The sequence below is a fragment of the Python bivittatus genome, unplaced genomic scaffold, assembly GCF_059951505.1.
Source record: "Python bivittatus isolate LINGU-HERP-01145 unplaced genomic scaffold, Pbiv_v1 ctg000700_np1212, whole genome shotgun sequence".
Taxonomy (NCBI): domain Eukaryota; kingdom Metazoa; phylum Chordata; class Lepidosauria; order Squamata; family Pythonidae; genus Python; species Python bivittatus.
Genome location: NW_028277098.1, coordinates 58143931 through 58164122, shown reverse-complemented (window position 1 = coordinate 58164122; position 20192 = coordinate 58143931). Strand labels below are relative to the sequence as shown.

At 36.3% G+C, this 20192-nt stretch overlaps 1 protein-coding gene across 12 annotated transcripts in view; it reads right to left on the bottom strand.

Annotated features, from left to right (window-relative positions):
- Positions 1-20192, bottom strand: part of ANKS1A (ankyrin repeat and sterile alpha motif domain containing 1A) — a 153734-nt gene that overhangs the window by 73707 nt on the left and 59835 nt on the right. For all 12 annotated transcript variants that reach the window (XM_088153153.1, XM_088153154.1, XM_088153144.1 and 9 more), the window contains 5 exons: positions 17807-17890; positions 15155-15275; positions 12502-12542; positions 10431-10560; positions 7743-8287 (listed from right to left, as the gene is read on the bottom strand). In XM_088153153.1, coding sequence (XP_088009279.1) covers positions 7743-8287; positions 10431-10560; positions 12502-12542; positions 15155-15275; positions 17807-17890 — 921 coding nt within the window. The remainder of the gene's footprint in view (positions 1-7742; positions 8288-10430; positions 10561-12501; positions 12543-15154; positions 15276-17806; positions 17891-20192) is intronic.

Genomic DNA, 20192 nt, shown 5'->3' with positions numbered 1-20192 from the left:
CCTTTTGGCTGCCCACCTACCCACTATCGCCAGGTGCCCTTGCTGCTCAACCCTGCCCGCCACACCATGGCCACTTCTGTACCGGCTGGGGCCTTCTTTTGCACTGATGCAGCTGGGCTTCTCCCATGCTGGGTCTCTGTTTGGGCCCCAGCTAGGGTCTTCATTTGCACCCCACCCAAGGCCTCAGTTCACATCCCGCCCAAGGCCTCCGTTTGCGCACCAGCCAGGGCCTCTGTTTGTGCTGCACCAGGGTCCTTCTTTCGCTTCTGCACAGTTGAGGCCTTCTTTCACACATTGGGCTTTCATTGGCATGTGAAAGAAGGACCCAGCTAGAAGGGTCCTTTTACCCCGGCACATCCAGGGTCTTCTTTCATATGCCAGGCTTCTTTCATAAAAGAAGAGCCTGGGCGGGGCACAAGAGAAGCGATGGCTGCACCAATCTGAAAGAAGGCAGTGCAAAAGGCTGGTACAGTAGTGGCACACAGTATGGTGGACATGGTGTTGGGCAGGGCTGGGTGGCAGGGGCGGCTGGTGGCAGTGGTAGGCAGGCAGATAAAAGGCAGTAGTAAATGTGGGTAGACCTGAGTGAGCCCAAATTTTGTTCATATGACTGCAGGGGTGCTGCAATGGCCAGAACTTCAAGGACCAGTCATTAGTGCCTTTGTTCAGCGCCATCGTAACTTCGAATGATTGCTGAATGAATAGATGTTAAGTGAGGACTACCTGTATTCAACCTATACATTGAATATATATTAAGGGAAGCTGGATTGGAAGATGAGCATTGTTTTAATACTGGAGGAGGAAACATCTGTTACCTATGCTGATAACACTACTCTGATACCAAAAATGAAAAAGATCATTCAGCTCCTTATTACTAATGTCAAGGAGCAGAGTGAAAAAATGGGACTAAAATTACATATAAAGAAGACCAAACTAGTGACAATAGATTCAACAACCAACTTCTTCAATGAAGAAATTGAAGTGGTATATAGCTTGTCCCTTTTAGGATCAACCATCAAAAGTAAAGGAACAAGCAGTCAAGAAATAAGCTGCAGACTAGCACTTGGGAGAGTAGCTATGAAGACCTTGGATAAGAGATTCAGATGCCATAATGTGTCTGGGGGTGGATGGCGCCTTGAAGATGCTCCCATAGGTTAATAACCTTTATTTATCATCAGTATCTTTGAAGACATTATTTATGTATGAACATCGTTTTTATTGTATTTTTATTGTATTTTAATTACTATTTATTCTTGTTTTACTGTAAACCGCCCAGAGTGAGATGGGTGGTGACTAAATTTGAAATATAAATAAATATATAAATATAACGTGCCTGTATCTACAAAAGATCAGAATAGTGCAGCCAACGGTATTCTTTGTGACACTCTATGGAAGCAAAACTTGGACTTTGAAGAAGCAGGACAGAAAGAGTATTGATGCTTTTGAAATTTGGTGTTGGAGAAGATTCCTGAAATTACCATGGACAGCCCAAAACAAGCAAACAAACAAATGGATCATCAAACAACCCAGAATTTTTACTCAGGCCCAAATAATCCTACTTCAGACACATTATGGCAAAGACTTAGCATAAAGTGGAGAAGGTGGAAAAGGTGAAAAGAAAGAGAAGAGGACAACCAGTAGCAAAGTGGATGGAAAGAGTTACAGTGACATTAGCCAAAAGGACTAGGTTAGGAATAGATTGTCATGGAGAAAATCTATCTATGTCACTAAGAGTTGACACTGATTTAATGGCACATAATCCATCCATCTATCTGTCCATATCATTACAGATGATAACCATCACCTTGAACTGCACTTGAAAGCTCAGTGGCAACCAGCGCAGTTCACAATACATATAGGCATAGTGGTGTCATATACACATATTGAGGCATGCCCCCACTGCCCACGCTGTTGCATTATACAGACAGCTTTACAAGTCTTTGCAAAGGTTGGGGGGCAATAAAAGATATTCCCCAAGGTATTTAAGTTGGGAAGAGATCAATGTTTTATAATAACAAAGTCAAATATACAACCTCAGGTAGTCCTCAACTTATGACCATTCCTTTAGTGACCGTTCAAAGTTTTGACAGTGCTGAAAAAATGACTTATTTATTTATGTATTAAATTTCTCCCTGCCCATCTCCCCCCAATGGGGGACTCTGGGTGGTTCACACAAAACATTAAAATCATAAATACATATAAATACATAAAACATAAAAATTAAAAAATGTTACTAAAAAAGAGGAAGAGTGACCAGTCCTCTTACAGCTGTTGCAGCATCCCTGCGGTCACATGATCAAAATTCGGGCACCTGGCAACTGGCATGTATTTACAACCATTGCAACATCCCAGTCATATGATGCCTCACTTAATGACTGCATCAGTTAACAACAAATTTTCCAGTCCCTATTGTGACTGTAAGTTGAGGACTACCTGTAAAGGAAAGAAAACATCAAACAGAAGAGAACAGGAATATCACAGGAAAAAAGTAGTATCTTCTTTTTAAATGAAAGGTATTTAAATGAGAATGGCATGGATATGACATGGCACAATTCAAGAACATAAATTGTGAGGTACAGTGAAGAAAAAATCTATGTCATGGAATGGTTTGGCATAAGCATCTCAACACTAAATTCTAGCAATGTTATGTTTCTCTATAGTACAAATCCTGGCGTTTGGCAACATAACTGTGATAGGTATCTGATCAGAGACCAGAAAGGACATGTATCTGAGAATTTTAGGCACAAGGATTGTTTTTTGGCATGATCAGTCAAGCTAATACTGTTTTCAGTCCTTCATGTAGCCAGTGCAGAGCACAGGGCACACTCTCTGAGCTGTTCCACAAATGTTTTAGAGAGCAAGTTCCTGGATGCTTATACATCTGTTGCATACACACTGAATTTTCTCAAAATAATCTGTAAATTATTTGTATTTGTACATGTATAGAAGCCTCCCCAAGGTATATTAAACAATGATAAATCTAAGAGTAAAATAACTCCTATGAAAAGAATCAGTATCTGTACAAAATACCTCATAAATCTGATGCAAGCAATTCAGTCCTGCTTCATAACTTATGATTTAATTACTTTCTAATAATAAAAGCACTAGACCAAGCCAACAGTATAATATTAGCATCTCAGTAGGATTATAAAGTGGGGACACCCAGAGAAAAATAATCAAGGCTGATACAATCAAATTCATCTCTGAATCTTGAAGAATAAAATTGTGTTTTCTTATTCCTGCAGTATTTTATTATTTGTAAATATTTTATTTTGTGCTGCTGTCCTTAGACTTCCCTGAAATGATTTATATTTAGCGCAGACATAATTAGGGTTCAGAAGTAGATCACCTCAAACAGATATTGTTTGAATAAATTTATTTAGGCTGTCCTATAATAGATACACATACATCTCCAAAAATTGGGGTGCTACATCCTGACATAGAATGACATATCTCACTCCAACCTTCAAGAACAAGAGTTTTTTTAATGTGGAATGTAATGTGCTTTGAGTGCTGCACATTGATTTTGGGAGTACTGAATATTTATAAGCACATTACAAAAACAAATTTACCACTTTAGCCTTCAGCTAAGTTTAAAAGCACTCAAATATTTATGCTACCCACAGCCCAGCTCACACAAGTTTATTCCTTCTAATTTATTCTCCAGTGAAATTAGCTAATAAGCAGCTTTTCTCAGCTGATGTGCTGCTTTGTACTTTCATAGTTCTATACTCTACTTGTAAGTAGCTTTGAATGCCATTCAACGAACTCACTAACTTTAATAGAATCTGAGAAATGGTACAATGCTAGATGAAAATGGATCTAGAAAATGACAGCCAGCTCAGCTCCATCTATCTTACTTAAAGCATCCATACAGAATAGGTCTTTGATTCCATGTAGCTTCTGCTTGAGAAGAAAAATGAGCAGCTACAGCCGGCTTCTCCCTCCTACTTTATTCTGGATTGGTTTGTACTTTAGGTCTAGGTTGTAGTATTTGGGGAAAAATTCAATTATATTATCCAATATATAATATTTACAATGTATTTTTGTTTGTCCCCAAATAGTGCTTCCTTAAGACACATCCAGTATAGCTACGTAGTCCTATTGAATACTTGAAAGGGAATGTGACTATCAACAGAAAAAAGGATTGATCTAAACATGACTGATCCAGCCTAGCATCTTAATAACAAGAAACAGAGTGACAGAATAGGAAGCAACACTGGAGAAATAACAGTAGACAAAACTGCTTAAGAAAGATAGTAAAATATGGTTTTGCTCCTGTGGTAATAACAATAATGTTTTATTGTTTCATGTATTTAAAAACTTAGTTATTTTCATTGTTTAGGTGGATATGCCTAGGTAAATATTAGATTAACGTCATACTTTTTTCTTTTATCTCACAGAAAATACCTTAAAGAAGTGATTGACTAGTTACATGATACTAATTGCTAGATCAAGTTATAGAAACATGAGAAATTTTACAGAATTTCAGACATGAAATAATGTATAGTAAAACTGTAGCATCTCTAGCAGTAAGACAAAGTAAAAATGACAAAAATTGCTATTTTTATAGCTACATGAACATTTATTGTTTCATTTATGACAGTGTTGTCCAAACTTGGCCCCTTTAAGATGAGTGGACTTCAACTCCCAGAATTCCCCAGCCAGCATGGGTTCTGGGAGTTGAAGTCCACTCATTTTAAAGTGGCCAAGTTTGGACAATACTGATTTATGAGCTCAAAGTGGTGTACATAGCACTCCATCCTCCATGTTTTCTCCAAGCAACAACCTTGGGAAGTAGGCTTGGTTGAGAGAGAGTACCTGGCACAAAATCATACAGTGAGTGTCCTTGGCAGAGGACACTTGAAGCTGGTCTCCCTAGTCCTAGTCCAACACCTTAACTGCTATACCACATTAAGCTTGAAGAACACTGATTGATCACTTTGCTTTAAGATAAACTGATGGCATGGGTCCTCATTATCTTCAAGACTGTCTACTCCACTTGGAATCTGCCCATCCCATATGTGTTAGCCAAGAGGGTGTGTTGCATATTTCCATATACACCCCAGGAGTTTGGGGGGGCACTGGATGGCCTTTTGGCAGTAGACTCCTCACTCTGGAATAGCTTGCCCCCCCCCCCGCAAAGTCAGGATGGACCTATATTTTGTCAGTGTGCAGGAAGGCAGTAAAAACTGTGATTTTCTGTTAGGCCTTAAGTGGGAGAACCCCACTTCAGGTGGATAGCAGTATTAAAGGGCAGTTAGTAATGTGGCTTGTTTTTATGCTGTTTTACTTGCTGTATTTTGCAATTGTAAATTACACGGAATCTATGGAGTAGATGGTACACCTGTATAAATACATAAATAGGAATGTAACTAAGCTTTTAGGGGTGTGCAAATTTCACCGAATGTCCCAGTCTGAGTACAAAATAGGCCACACTTTGGAAGTGTTTCAGGTTTTAAATGTTTGTTCCAAGCTTAAAACATCCTTAGAATGCTTGAAGCATCCCATTTCATGCTTGAAAGGGATGTTTCACAAACTTTCATGCACAAAACATTTAGAAATAGAACATTTTATGCAACTCTATTTTGTTTTATTTTACTTTCTTTGTACAGTGGTTTTATTTTTAAACACCTCCCCCCCTTGATTGTTTTGCCTTATAGAGAAAAATAAAACTAATTTTTCTGAACCCTGTAGTTACTATGGATATTCATGCAGACACTGCATGACAATCAGATTAATCATCTGCCATCCTCTAAATACTTATTTTACAATGAGTTCCACAATCCCATTATATCTTTCCTCTGAATAGACATCCACAAGTCTCCATTATTATTCCCACCCTCAGGTCCCAATAAAATCAGTTAAAAAGTTAGAAAAATAATTCACACCTAATTTATGTTATTAGGAACAAAGTCCGAACAACTAAATTTGGATTCAATCTATGAAATCACAGTTACTGCTCAAATGGAAAGAAAGATTGCTTAAGAAAGGAAAAAGCAGTCTGTTATTAAAGAAAAGATCTACCCTGTATCTCAAAGAATTGCAAAATATTTTTAATAGTAATGACTGTTCCATTGTACATCTACTATCACTGCTTACTCTTAGATGTAAGTATTAAGCTTACTTTCTTTTAATTTTCAAATAAAGTTACAATTCAAGTTACCATCAAAATATCAATGGAACAAAAGACAATTGTTCTTTTATGATATATAATTAGTTCTATTAATTATATACAGTTCTAATATCACTGATCCTCATCAACTTTTTAAAGATGATATATGCAAACATTTTGGAAGAAACAAACTAAGACATTTAGAAACAGACTATTATTAAAAAGGCATTCTGAAAGCACTTTAGTACTCAGGTTAAAAAAGAACTTGAAGTATTTAAGATAACTACATTCTGGCAGACTTATTTCTTCAGAATAATTTTAGACGGGTGTTAGTAACAATCTCAATAGTAATAGCAATACTGATTTCTATAATGCATGGGACGGTTTCCAGACCAAGAATTCTCATACTCACAAATCAAGTAACTTATAGCAGAAAATGAATCTTATGTAGTAATTTGAAATGGGCTGTTTGAAAAACACATCCAACCATTACTTGTTAGATGAGCCCAATATATACCACCATGTATTTTAAATCAAAATATGTTTTATATAAGAATTGCAATTTAGTAGAACATTTAATGTTTTTATTATTAGAAACGCCACTGCACTAGATAAATAAATAGCAGTTATGTGCAATGCTTCTGATTCAGTTGCAAAAAGGAGCCCTGGAGCACATGGGGTCACATACAGAACATCTGTGTACAACTCCTTAAAGTATACACATATTTTCCCAGGACTGCACAGCAGCTGTGCAATCCTAGAAAAAGATGCAGCAGCTTTAAGGAGTTCAGATTACAGTATTTTGCACCCCAAGGTACTCCAAAAGATCTTTTCAAAATTAAATCTCACAGCACTGCCCAATCCAAATAAATAATGATTTCATACTTTCAACTCATAAGCCACATTATTTAACCTCCCTAATTTGTTTGATAATGGATTTTCTTTAATATCCTTTTTAGACCTGACATGGCATGGCACTTCCCCAACTAAGTCTTAGCGGCTTAGTAACAGCTCTTCCAATCTATAAAAGGCAGTTTGCATGTTCATGCAATGCTGCTTTAAGTCAGAGTAGAATAAGCAAGGAATGCTTTAGTGCTGTTTGAAGAATAGCACTTAATCTCAGCTGACTTCTTATCAGAACAGTGTTCTATTAAGGAACGGTCTTTCTTATATTATGCTGACTTCCCATTAATCCTTGGAATTAGCTATTTCAAGAGAGAATGCAAAAACATTCAGGTACTCACTCCCTGACTTTATTGATGCCTTCTCACTAACATAAAGCAGCCCTAGATATACACTATGACCCACCCTTTTTCACAAGCTATTTTAGAGAGAATATGCTGTGCAAACATATTCCAGCGTGACAACTGATTATGAACAGAATAACACTGCTTCAGATAATATTGAAAGCTTTTAAATCTTTTCCTAAATTCTGCATCAAGTAAGCTTAAACTTCTGAATTCAATTTATAGGTGTCTCTGAATTAACTTTAATTATCTACCAAATAAACCAGATGCTAGGATAAATACCACTGCATCCTAGTCTTTCATCCCTGATCCATTCTTATCAAGGAATTCCTGCAGCAATTTTCATTTTACTTATAAAAAAAAATAAAGACTAGTCTTACCTCATCCCACTCTGAAGCAAAGGAAGGTGATTTCTCCAGCCTTTTTTTCCCAGTGCTACAATTGGAAAGGGATTCACTTCTGCTCCCCATAGTATCGTCCTCTGTTGGTGAGGTGGTCAAAAGGTCAGAGTCCGATTTTGATAAGCTACGGCTAAGTTTGAGGTCTGCTTTGGACTTGCTTCCTGGATGAACTCTTCCCACAACACTGCTCTTGTCTCCATCCTCAGCACCACCAGGGTGCTGTGGCAAGTGAGGATGTGCTAAAGTTCCAGAATCCAACTTGTCACGGATATGGCGTATGGCTGAATAGACCACTTTATTTTGGTCTGCAGTACTAGGCTGTACTGATCCAGAAGCCTCAACATTTTCCAGCTGCATAGCAGTTCCCTCAGTACTTCCTTTGCCCACAGCAGAAATGAGTCTCAAAGGGTCCTCACTTATGTCACACACCGGAGAAGAACCATGTAGCAGACCTGAGAATTGATCCAGTACCTGGGCATCTTGGACATCCGGTTGGCTGTGGCTACTGTCGAACCTTTTTTGGTCTTTAAAAGGGTAGAAACCCCCCCAAAATAAAACCCAACACATAAAGATCAAGAGAAACAGGACTTTAGCTTTCCTCCCTCAGAGAGAGAGAGAGAGAGGAAAAAAAAAGAAGAAAGAACAGTATTGTTCAGAGCACTCAGATTTTACCCAAAGTTGGAGCATTTATGAAATTCTAAACAGTGGCCTGATTTATGCAATCTGGCAGCCCGCTCTGTTTCATTTTATTCCTGTTAACACTAACGATCAGCCCTTGCTATATAAGGTTTGGAGAAGTGCTAACTATACCCAGCAAAGGGGCGGGGGGGGGGGGGAGGAGGACTGAGTCTCCTGGAACATATTTCTATAAAGGCCAAAGTGTTATTTAGAGCAACACTCCCTATTCCTTGGCACAGAGTGCTGGGTGGGGAAAGATGAGCTGCAAAGAACCTGCAAATATGAACAAATTCCCCCCTCCTCCCCACAGCTGTTTCCTTCCCTGGTGACTTGAACTCACCTCCTTTTGCAACAGAAATAATTCCTTTAAAGCTTCACTTCTCATTGACTACTTTCACTGCATAAAATGGTCCCTTCTACTGCTGTAGTGAACTTCTGCTTGCAATATGAATTGCAGTTGAGAGGCAACAATATAACTAGACTCATGCCTTAATATATTGTATCAAAAATCAGAACCTGATTAAAGCATGAATAATTCACTGGTGTAAATTATGTAAAAGCTTATAGCAAAGAGCCATTCTGAGCAACAATCATTAATGTGTGGCCCAAAATTTAATATTGATAAAAGCCAAGTTATGCAACCTAGGACCTTCACAACAGTACTTTACTCATTGGATAATTTCTGAGAAACAGAAAGTTAGCTTTTTTCTATGATACTTATCTTAGATTGGACATACAAGCATAGATATGGGAGAAAGGTACTAACTTCAAATCCAGAAGCGGTAAAAGAAAATTACCCTGGTAGGCTCTATTCAGCCAAAGTTATGCTACATTTTGCACTGCTTCAGTGGGGCTACATTATTCCTAAATCAAACCAGAAAGTACTTATCTCTCAACTGCTCCTTTGTTGATTAATCAGTATAAAAAGATCAGAACAAATCAGGAAAGGTTCTTTCAATATATACAATAGTCATTATATAGTCATTTCTAAGGTTTTTTTGCTTCTATTTAACAATATTTCTATTTATCTCACAAAGTTTTCACCAGGATAAATCCCTACTCTTCCCTTAGATTTGACTGATACCAATTTGATAACCTTAAGCTCATTCGCTTTGTTTTACTGAAACTTGCCCATAGGACCTATTCTATAGGACAGCTGACAAAATTTTGCTTATTGGCTGCTATTCCTCTGAGCTTAAAAGATACTCAAGATCTAAGAAAGTATTTTTTATAAAATTACTTATTACAGAGATACAAAGTATTTTAAGTTTGTATTTGGTACATATATTTTTTTCCAGCAGAAATGTTTTTGCATTTATTTTCTTACCCAAAATCATGAAAACCAAGACCTTTGGTCTGAGAACATTTTACAGAATAAAATTACATTCAAACCAGATTTACATTAAGATTCTGATCTTGCTATGTGTGTAGCAGAAGTAATGCAACAGTATAAGCTACCATTCACTGTTAAATCTTTCCCACCAAAGTGTAAACGTCAACTCTCCAGAGGAAGTATAGGGTACTTAAAGGAACATCTTATCTGCTTTCATAGATTTGCTGTGATAATATATTTACGGAAGCATATAAGAAAAGATGAGTTAAATGCCTCTGCACTTTACTGTTTGCACAAAATAATCAATATGGCATCTATACACAGTGTTAACATTTAGCAACACTGCTATCAGAGGGTGGAAAAGCAGCTGACAGTGTGTATCACACACTAGAACATTTCATTCTTCGAAAGGCAGCTATGAAGCCCAACAAAGTGGTCACTGTTGCAATGAAACTGTGGCTGTGTTTCCCATCTCCTGAAAGCAAAACAACAAACAAAAAAAATCTTCGGCATGAGCAAAGTCCTACGAGAGACATTTGCAAGATTTTTGTCATACTAGATGGATCAAAGGATTCTTTGCATATATTAAAAAGCAAATACCATTTTTTTCTGTGTAGGTTCCTATGAAGTTGGAATGACTCAGAATGAACACCTACCTTTTGGCATCTCCATCAAGTGAGATTCGGGACTTGGATATTGTTCAGAATGGCTAGAAGGAAAATCAGAAGCTTGGCAATTCAGTGGCCATTGACCATCCTGAGAAGATAGACCTTTTCGTGACCATGCCTGCAAAGAATCATATGTTGTTTAAAATTTAATTAATATTATTAGGTATCATTCATCAAAACTGAATCTTTATACCTCAAATAAAAATGATGTAAGTTAAATATAATTGCATATGCTCCTTTACCTTAAGTATCATGCTTTCAAATATTTTCAAATGTGTTATTGTACAAGTGCAAACTTTGACAAATGGCAAGAATGAAAGTGCTAAAGAAATAAATAAACAGAATTAATATGTTGATCCCAACTGTGGAGCCCCAGATATTTTTGGTGCACGACTCCAAACATTCTTCAGCATTGACCTAGTTAGCAAGGGATGATGGGAAATTGCTAGGTTAGATTATAAACAAGGTTAAAGAAAAAGAAAATATTTTCAGGGAATATTGAACCCTTAACCTTTGACAATGCCTGACTCATTTTGAAATTCAGGTACCGACTATATCAGAATTTTTATCAGAATGCAAAATCTAAATGTCAGATACCATTTTGGAATTGGAACCTGCAGATACGAAGTTTCTGTTGCCTATATGATGTGTTGAATCAAATCCTTGGTGGCAACAATTAATCCCACTTTACTATAACAGTATCATAAAAAAATGCTGAAGTGCAGTCAATGCTTTTAGCTATATACTGCTTCAACCAGAAGGTCTAGATCAGGCCTGCACAACACATGGCCCATAGACCTCATGCGGCCCACAAAACAGCTTTGTGGGGCCCCGCAGATGCTTTTTAAAAACTCAATAAATTCACTGCCACCAAACATGACCACTGCTGCCACCCCAAAAGAGGTGCTGCTGAGCGCCTCCAAGCCTGAGGCCACCAGATGCAGTGCGGCGACCGCTGTGCCAGCCACCAAGCAGCTGATCAGTATACTAGGCATGCCTTTGCAGCCACAGTTATTTTTCATTTAACGATGCAGCCTTTTCCCTTCTACAAGTTGTACAGGCCTGTTCTAGACACTTGCTACACTTGGCATTTGTTTCATCATCATCATCATCATCATCATCATTTATTAAATTTATATGCTGCCCAACTCTCAGCAATTCTGGATGGTTTACAATTGTTAAAAACTTTTAAGAACAAAAACCAATACAAAAAACACCAAAAAAAAAAAAAGCACAAGACAGAACAATGGCAAAGAAAGAAGAAAAGAGCATCAATCATTTTGCTAATTACGTAGGCTTACATAGTATTTTAGCTTATATAAATACATAAAAATAAAGCTTATTTGCTCAGTAGTACAGCACCTCTCTATTAATAAACTGTATGTCCTAAATGCTCTCACAGCACATAAACTTCTGATTCAATGTAAAAAGTATCCAATTTTTCTTAATGAGAATTTTCTTTTTATCATTTTTACTAATTTCAGCATTAAACAATTTCAGTTGTTTCAATGTTTGCTATAAAATGTAGGAAATGGAAACATTGATAGATCTCAGTAGGGTTAAAAACGTTCTAAATTCAAACCATCTTTCATATGAACTCTCTTGAGTTTGAAATACCCTGTTTCAACAGCAAACAGCTATCTTGAATTCAAAGCAAGATGTTTTGAATGTTTTGGAGGAGGTTTGAACTTGAAACAAAATATTGAATCCAAAAATATTGAACCCTGTCATAATTTTAAAATGGTTTTCCTTAATACTACAGCTGTAAACTTTTTTCACTCATACACAAAATGTATCTGTTGCATTGTATATATGTGCATTGTTACATGTAATAGTGTCAAATTGTGTCAAATCCACTGCTACAATGACAATCATCAGCAGAACAGATTTTTATTCCCCATCTCACATACTCCTCAAATATGCTTCGGAAGCCAAGACCTTCCCAAGTAGATTTAGGAAGGCGTGACAGAGGAAGGAGAACAAGAAAAAGTTTCTGGGTATGAGTGAACGTCTGTTGGTATATTGGATATAATCCATATTAAAATCATATCTGTCTTACCTGTGCCTGGACACTGCAGGTAGCACCTAAAGATGATTCACCTAAGAATTTTAATATGAAAATATTTAATATTTGCAATACAAATCTGTCTTTAGCCAATTACTGTTAAAAGCAAAGCATGCAACTTTGGAAAATAGGACCACCTGAATTCTGTTCTAAAATCTCTATCAAAAAGGATTAATACTTTTTAGCTCTATAACAAAATAGCTTCAACTCTTCCTATATCACATGAGCAACAGCAGAAGGGAGGGAGGGAGGGAGGGAGGAAGATTAAATACACTCTGTAAGCTTTGTGGAAGTATGTCACAATATTAGATTCCTGTCAGATGAAAAGTATAATACTGATAGACCTTAGCTGATTTGTAATTATAGGCTTTGAATGTAGAATGCTACATTTTAATTCATCGCATCTTCACCTAAAATTGGAAAAAACTCTCACTTGAAACCCAGCCAGTGCAGATATTTGGTTACAATGGGTAAGGATTAATCTAGGTTGGACACACAATAATGCCAAAGTGAAAGACAGATCACGAGTGAGGTAGTTCCTAATAGGGTGAAGACCAGCCACTAATCCAATAGGGTGCATGCATGCATACACATGCACACATCTTAAAGTCAATGTTGACTCCTGGCAACAGCCTGGACTCATCCTGCAGTTTTCTTGGAGACTATCTGGACAAATCCCTGCAGTTTTCTTGACAAGGTTTTTCAGAAGTGGTTTGCTATAGCTTTCTTCCTCAGGTTGAGAGAATGTGACTGGTCCAAGGTCACCCAGCTGGCTTTATGCCTAAAGCAGGACTAGAACTCATGGTCTCCCAATTTTAGCCTGGTGTCTTTAACCACTGCACCAAACTGGCTCTCTTAATCCAATAGGAGTAGACTATAATTCCTCTAAGACATAAATGAATCTTTCACCATAAACTTATACAACATGATGATGATGTAGCAAAACTGAAGAGAATACCCTGTGTAATCAATTTGGGAAAGTGTAGGCTAATTTCCAAACTTGCAAAAATTTACTTTCTTTACCCAACTCTTTGGGAATGAGAATTTTCTTGAAATGAGAAGTGCAGATGAAGACAAATGCAGAAGAAGGAAACCCAAGATTTTGTCTTCAGTTAAACAAGTGAATATGGAGAAGGATCATATGCTATGGCTCTTTCTGTGGTAGTCTAAAAGAAACTATGGGAAAAGGTGGAAATCACACTTAGGACCATACACACTGGAGAGAATACTTCCTGTTGAAAAGTCTACCTAAGTTCCAAAAGTTTCCAATGAGGGCTGTGTACATGTGCATAATTCACATGTGTGATGCACAGAAGACCTCTCAGTTGTCAAGTGGGCTTATCTGAGCAAAGCACAGTAAAGTTTAGCCATGGTTTAAAGCTAAGCTCTGGATAATAAAATATTGTAATTATAGGAGAATGAGGAATCATGGGAACTAAAGACTTGCTGTAACTCACATTTACAATATTAAAATATGGTTTAAATTTAGCTGGGAATCCTCCAAATTTGATTATTTTCTCCTACTGTTAACATAATGCTCTTCTTAATAAACAAGAGTGCATGATTCAGAAGAGTGATGCTATTTTTATGAAGCAAATCAGAAGTACTCCACTTAAAAGATCAGTTCAATTCTCATTATTTAGTATTGCAATTACTTATTGAAATCATATACTTATGAATTAAAGAATTTAGAAAAGCTATAGAAGTACTGAATTAGTTTCTTCTGGAGAAAATATTAAAGAAAAGTAGGTATTTCTCTCTAAAGCTACTTAAGAAATACTATACAAACGTCCACTGAAATCAACTATCACAATACAGAAAATTAGTATGACTTCATAAGGTATGTTTCAGATGAAAAAAAAAAATAAAATATATATGTTAACGGCTAATATCTATAGCTGAAAATATGGGACTGTTTTCAAATCAAAATGCACAGAATCTTATGTGCTACCTTTTCAACAGCAATTGCTCTCTTGACTAATTCTTACTTTGTGAGAACGTTGAGAAACCATTAGTATGCGTAATTGGACAAACAGGAGGAAAAGAAACAAACAGTCAAACCGTTTGCTATTACAGTGTGAGTTCATGCTTGGAAAATGAACATATGAAGCGCCCTCAAATCACCTCTTATAACACATTTTGCAGAGAACTGAGATTATTGTTTCACAAACAAGTCACATTAGCTAGGCTCCTACAGATGTGAGAATTCAGTAATATGAGAGGACAATGAACACTTTGCCTAGGTCAGTAAGAGATATATTTGTATGTATTTGCTAGGGATTGTACAAAATGGAGAGAGCAAGGTGTGTATGCATGAGCACACAAATGGAGAGAGCAAGGAGGAATTTCCAAAATAGTCGAGGTGACTCTCGCAAAACACTGTGGCTACTTTAACCACTGATCTAGCTTAGTTTTCTATAATAAAGTATATGTAAAACAAAAGTTTAAGTCATTTTCAGTTACCAGGAAGATACCAAGACAAGAATATTTTAACCAAAGTTTTATGAAAGCAAATTGCTAGATGGCCAGACAAAACAAGTCAGTCCCTCTAACTAACCCTCTTATAAGAAAAGCTAGAAATGTATCCATTTCTCACCTTCTGCCCAAAACATGCTAGTTATGTGCAGTTTACAGTAACATTCTTTACCTTTTGTTTTTTTATCCACTGTAACATGTTTTTTTGTTTCTGCTGTTAGCAAGAGTTCATAAGGATGTTCTTCTTCTTCATCAGCTGTGCTCCCCCTACTTTTTCTCTTGGTGACCAAACCCTAACCAGACACAAAGACATAGTTCACATAAATTAATAATAATTGCATCTCATTAACTAACAGCGTATGGACAATGATTCATACTGACTGCAAAGCATCGAGAGATTAATATGTAAACATACCTGAGAACAGAAATATAATTCTCAGCATTATAGTTCCTCTGTCCCATAGCCCTATTGAATCACTTCTCCCCATGCCAAATTTCCATTTATCCTATATTTTTTCATAGTCCCTATTTCCCTTTGGAGTACAACTTGCATAATTGTTCAGTACTATATTAAGGCAGAAGCAAGTAATGGTAAGTATTTTGCCACAGCGTAGTAGCCTCAGAACTACATATTTCAACATTCCAAGTGATTTTCCAGTTAGGTAGAAAATGTACATCTTTTGCGTACAGTATTTTTTTAAACCTATTGCTTCATTCAAAGATGTCAGGTTGAGGTATGAAACAAGATCTGAAAACAATCATGTAATTCTGAATACAATAATATTAAAACACTATGCATTTATAACACAATTTAAAACAGAATGAAGTACCCAACCAAACAGAAAAGCTTTAACTTGTGGTCAAAAAAGGTCGTTCATTAGCATGAATCATACTTATATGTAGTGATCCATAAGCCAGACAAATGATAAAAATTACATGACAAATCTCTTATTATGACAAAGTATGGAAAGTATTTTGAAGGGAGCATCTCCAACAAATTTTAAGACACAGGCTGGTACAGATATTTATTTCATACCTTTTGGTGCCTAGCAATGTAAGATTTTAAAAATCAAAATTATGCCTTGAAGTGGGGCAGGAAATGAACAGGAAACTCATGCAACTCCCTCTGGACAATGCTTATGCAATTACATCTAACTGCACTGTTAGTAATGTAGGAAATGCACTCTGTTCTTGTCGCAGTTCCTGAAGGTTGCTTCATTGCCTGAACTGGATCTAAATACAATCTGGAATGGATCGGGATAATTAAGTTTCATCTGAAAGCACCTAGAACTGAGTGACCATCATTTTCTCCAAGTACCAAAAGCAATACTTGGGGAAGGCAGAACTGCTGTGTCGGTATGTAAGGATGGAGAATGAATATATAAAAAGGAGTATGTATTTTTCTGCACATCCAGCTAAGCCACTGTCTACCTTCAACTGCTCACGTTATTTCCAGTGAGTAAGCCACAATCTCAGAGGGCTTCCCCAGAAAGCTAACGCATGTTTTCCTATGTCAATGAAAGCTGGAGACTAAACAGTTGCAGATTCTGAGCAACCTTTGAAAGTTACTCTTCTTTTCTTCTTTCATATGCTATGTCTTACGGACAAATCACAAGTCCAGCTTCGTTCAGTTTTAATTAATTTATATGCTTCCCTCTCCTTTTTTGCACTTTTTCCTATTATGTTCAAATTTGATTTCTGTAAATAGCTTCTATAAATTGTGGATTAATAAAAATCTTACTCTAGAACCAGTTTGATCCCAGTTTGTTCGTACTAGCCATAGTTTAAATTTGGGAAGAACAACTTACTTATAAGCCTTTGCCAGAACCTGCATCAATCAAATGTTATTTTAAAAAGTTATAGCAGTCAATGGGTAGTTATAGCAGTCAATGGATATTTGCTTACAATTTGATTCTGCCAATTGTATCTGGGGGGGGCGGAATAGTTGTGTTTGGGTTATTGCTATTACAGGGGTAGTCTGAAGGCTGAGAAGAACTGTGTTATCAATGGGAGGAATGCACAAGGCCACCAGTTTGTGAGAAAGGATTTTGGCGCCAATGTAGTAAGGGGGGGAATAAGTAGAGGGAGCTTTACACAGGCTTTAGTTTTAGCAATGCTTTGCTTCAAGCTGCATGTACCAACCAATAAAGGAGCATTTATCAGAACCTGGCCTGGTTTCACGAGAATTCTTCTGAATTGGAGTTTGGATTTTGTGGACTTGACATTTTTGCAAAAACTTGGAGTAACATGCCAAAGATTGTCCTCCAAAACTGTGGATGCAACCAAGTTGAGATAATTTTCTAATATAATTAATTGTGTTTCCCTTTTGTCACAATTGATAGTACCTTTGAAGGTTAACCCAATGATTTTTAATAAGTTTGTGAGGCATTTCAAACAATGCTGATTTGCTAAAAAAATATTTGGAACTTCTCTTCATAGGCAGGAAAGCTGAGGAGGGGGTAAATGTGGAAGGTTCATTCCCATAATGGAAAAACATGGCTTCCCATGTTATCTTAACTGCAATTTATTTTGCTGTGAGGAAAACATTTTTTCTCAAAAGGAAAAACTTCTACCAAATAGGAAACAAAGTACAATTTAAGCAGCACACATTTACATATCAACTGAAAATACTTACTCTAAAGGACTGCCAGTTGCAGAATAAACCATGACATAAAATACTGCCAAAAGTCTGTTGATGTAGCAGTTAAAATTACTAATAAATAAATATTTCATAAATTTCACATTATCCTCTAAACATATTAACATGTTGGACATTCCTTCCACCACAGCACAAACATCAAGGAGGACACATAAAGATGTTTACCACTGAGGATGCATCATGTTTTTTCTCTTCATGTTCCTCTTCTTCATCAGGGGGAGGTTTTGCAGGAGGTGGTGGACGCTCTCTCTACAAATTTCAAAAAACAATTGTCAATGCCTTATTTTAAATTCAATTTTTGATAACATATTTACTGCATCAAAGCAAATAAGATACATGTCCTGGAAAAGTGTTATTTTGCTTCACTTCAGTACTTTTTTTGAATACAGTTTAACATTTCATTAATGTTAATTTATTAACTAACGGCAATGTTAGTTTATTATCACATCACAGATCATAGCTCGAGAGAAGCTGTTAATATTATAATATGATGCAGTGTTTGTAAACCACACAACTGTATTATACGGACATTGTGATGTCCTCAGGGGCATCCAGATCAAGCTGAGATTTCATCAAAATGATGAAACATGCAATGTGACATCATGATGCAAACTCTATGCCTTACATACTTGCATGCAACATCACAATGAAAATACAAAAGTGGAGAGCCTGCATTGTGACATCACAATGTACCTTTTGTCACTTGTCTTCCCTTGGACCTCTGTGGACCCCATGGATGTCTTAACTATTTGGTATGCAACTTCTCTAATAACAAAATTGACATTGTTACCATTCAAGAAAATGCCACAGACTAGCTCTTGGTAGAGCAGCCATGAAGGCCTTGGAAAAGATATTCAGATGCCATGATATGTCTATACCTACAAAGTTCAGAATCGTGCAAACAATGGTATTCCCTGTGATACTCTATGGAAGAAAAAGTTGGACTTTGAAGAAGCAGAAGAGTAATAATGACTATAAGCTGTTAATGATGATTTTAGCATACAGATTAAAAGTTATATTACAAGAATTTATTTATGAAGATCAGTGTGGATATTTACCTAAAAGACAATTAAAAGATAATGTTAGAATGGTGCTGGACATTATAGAATATTTGGAACAACATAATGAAAAACAAGCTGCATTAATTTTTTGGGATGCAGATAAAGCTTTTAACAATTTAAATTGGCCTTTTATGTTTAAAGTTTTTGAAGATATGAACTTTGGAGAGACTTTTATAAAAGGAGTGAAATCAATTTATACATCACAGAAAGCGCAAATTATTGTGAATGGAGACTTAACTAAATCATGTGAGATGCAAAAGGGAACTAGACAAGGTCGCCCACTGTCTCCCTTGTTGTTTATTTCAGTTTTGGAAGTTTTGAATAGAGATATAAGGAGAGATAAGAAAATAAGGGGCATAAAAATCAAGAAAGAGACATATAAGCAGAGAGCCTTTGTGGATGATTTGGTGTTGGTGCTGGAGGACCTCTTGAAGGGAACTGAAGCTTTAATGAAAAAAATGAAAGAATTTGGTGCTTTGGCTGGTTTTAAAATTAATAAACAAAAGGCTAAAATGTTAACACGAAAATATGAGCATACAAGAACAAAAACTGATGAACAAAGCACGTTTTAAGGTAGGAAAAAAAGGTTAAATATTTGGGGTGAATTTGACTAATAGTAACTATATGTAGTTTCAAAATAATTATGTTAAGACTTGGAATAAAATTAAAAAAGATATGTTAAGATGGGGAAAATTACAACTGTCATTGTTGGGAAGAATTTCTGTAATTAAGATGAATGTTTTACCTAGAATGTTATTTTTGTTTCAAACAATACCTGTTATGACAACTGATGTTCCATTTAAACTATGACATAAAGACATATCTAAATTTGTGTGGCAAGGTAAAAAAATCATGACTCTAGTACAAAGTTTTACAAGATGCTAGAGAAAGAGGATGCTTAGATATCTCAAATTTGAAGGTGTACTTTGCAGTGCGTTGTTTGGTTTGGATGGAGTGGGTGACTTTGAGAAATAGGAGGTTATTGGAACTGGAGGGGCATGACTTAAGTTTTGGGTGGCATGGCTATTTATGGTATGACAAACTTAGTTTAATGTAGTTTATTAGGTGTGCCATATTGAGAATATGGAACAGATATAAATCTGTGTTGTCTCCAAAGGTTCCTTTATGGTTGTCACCACAAGCAACTTTTTTATAGAAGAGAAATTATAACTAAAAATAAATGGTTAACTTATGGTGACATACTGGAATTTTCTCAAAGGGACTTTAAATTAAAGACAAGAGAGGAATTGATATCAGAAGGATACATTGTGTCAATGGTTTTCTTATCTACAATTACAAGAAAGATTTAAAATAGATAAAATGACTTACGGTTTTGAATATGGTAAGACTGAATTTGATGCAGAATTATGTATTAATGATGAACATGTTATTGCAAAGATGTATAAATTTTTACTAAAACTAGAGACAGAAGATGAACAAGTTAAGGATTGCATGATAAAATGGGCTAAAAACTTTGGCTACAACATACA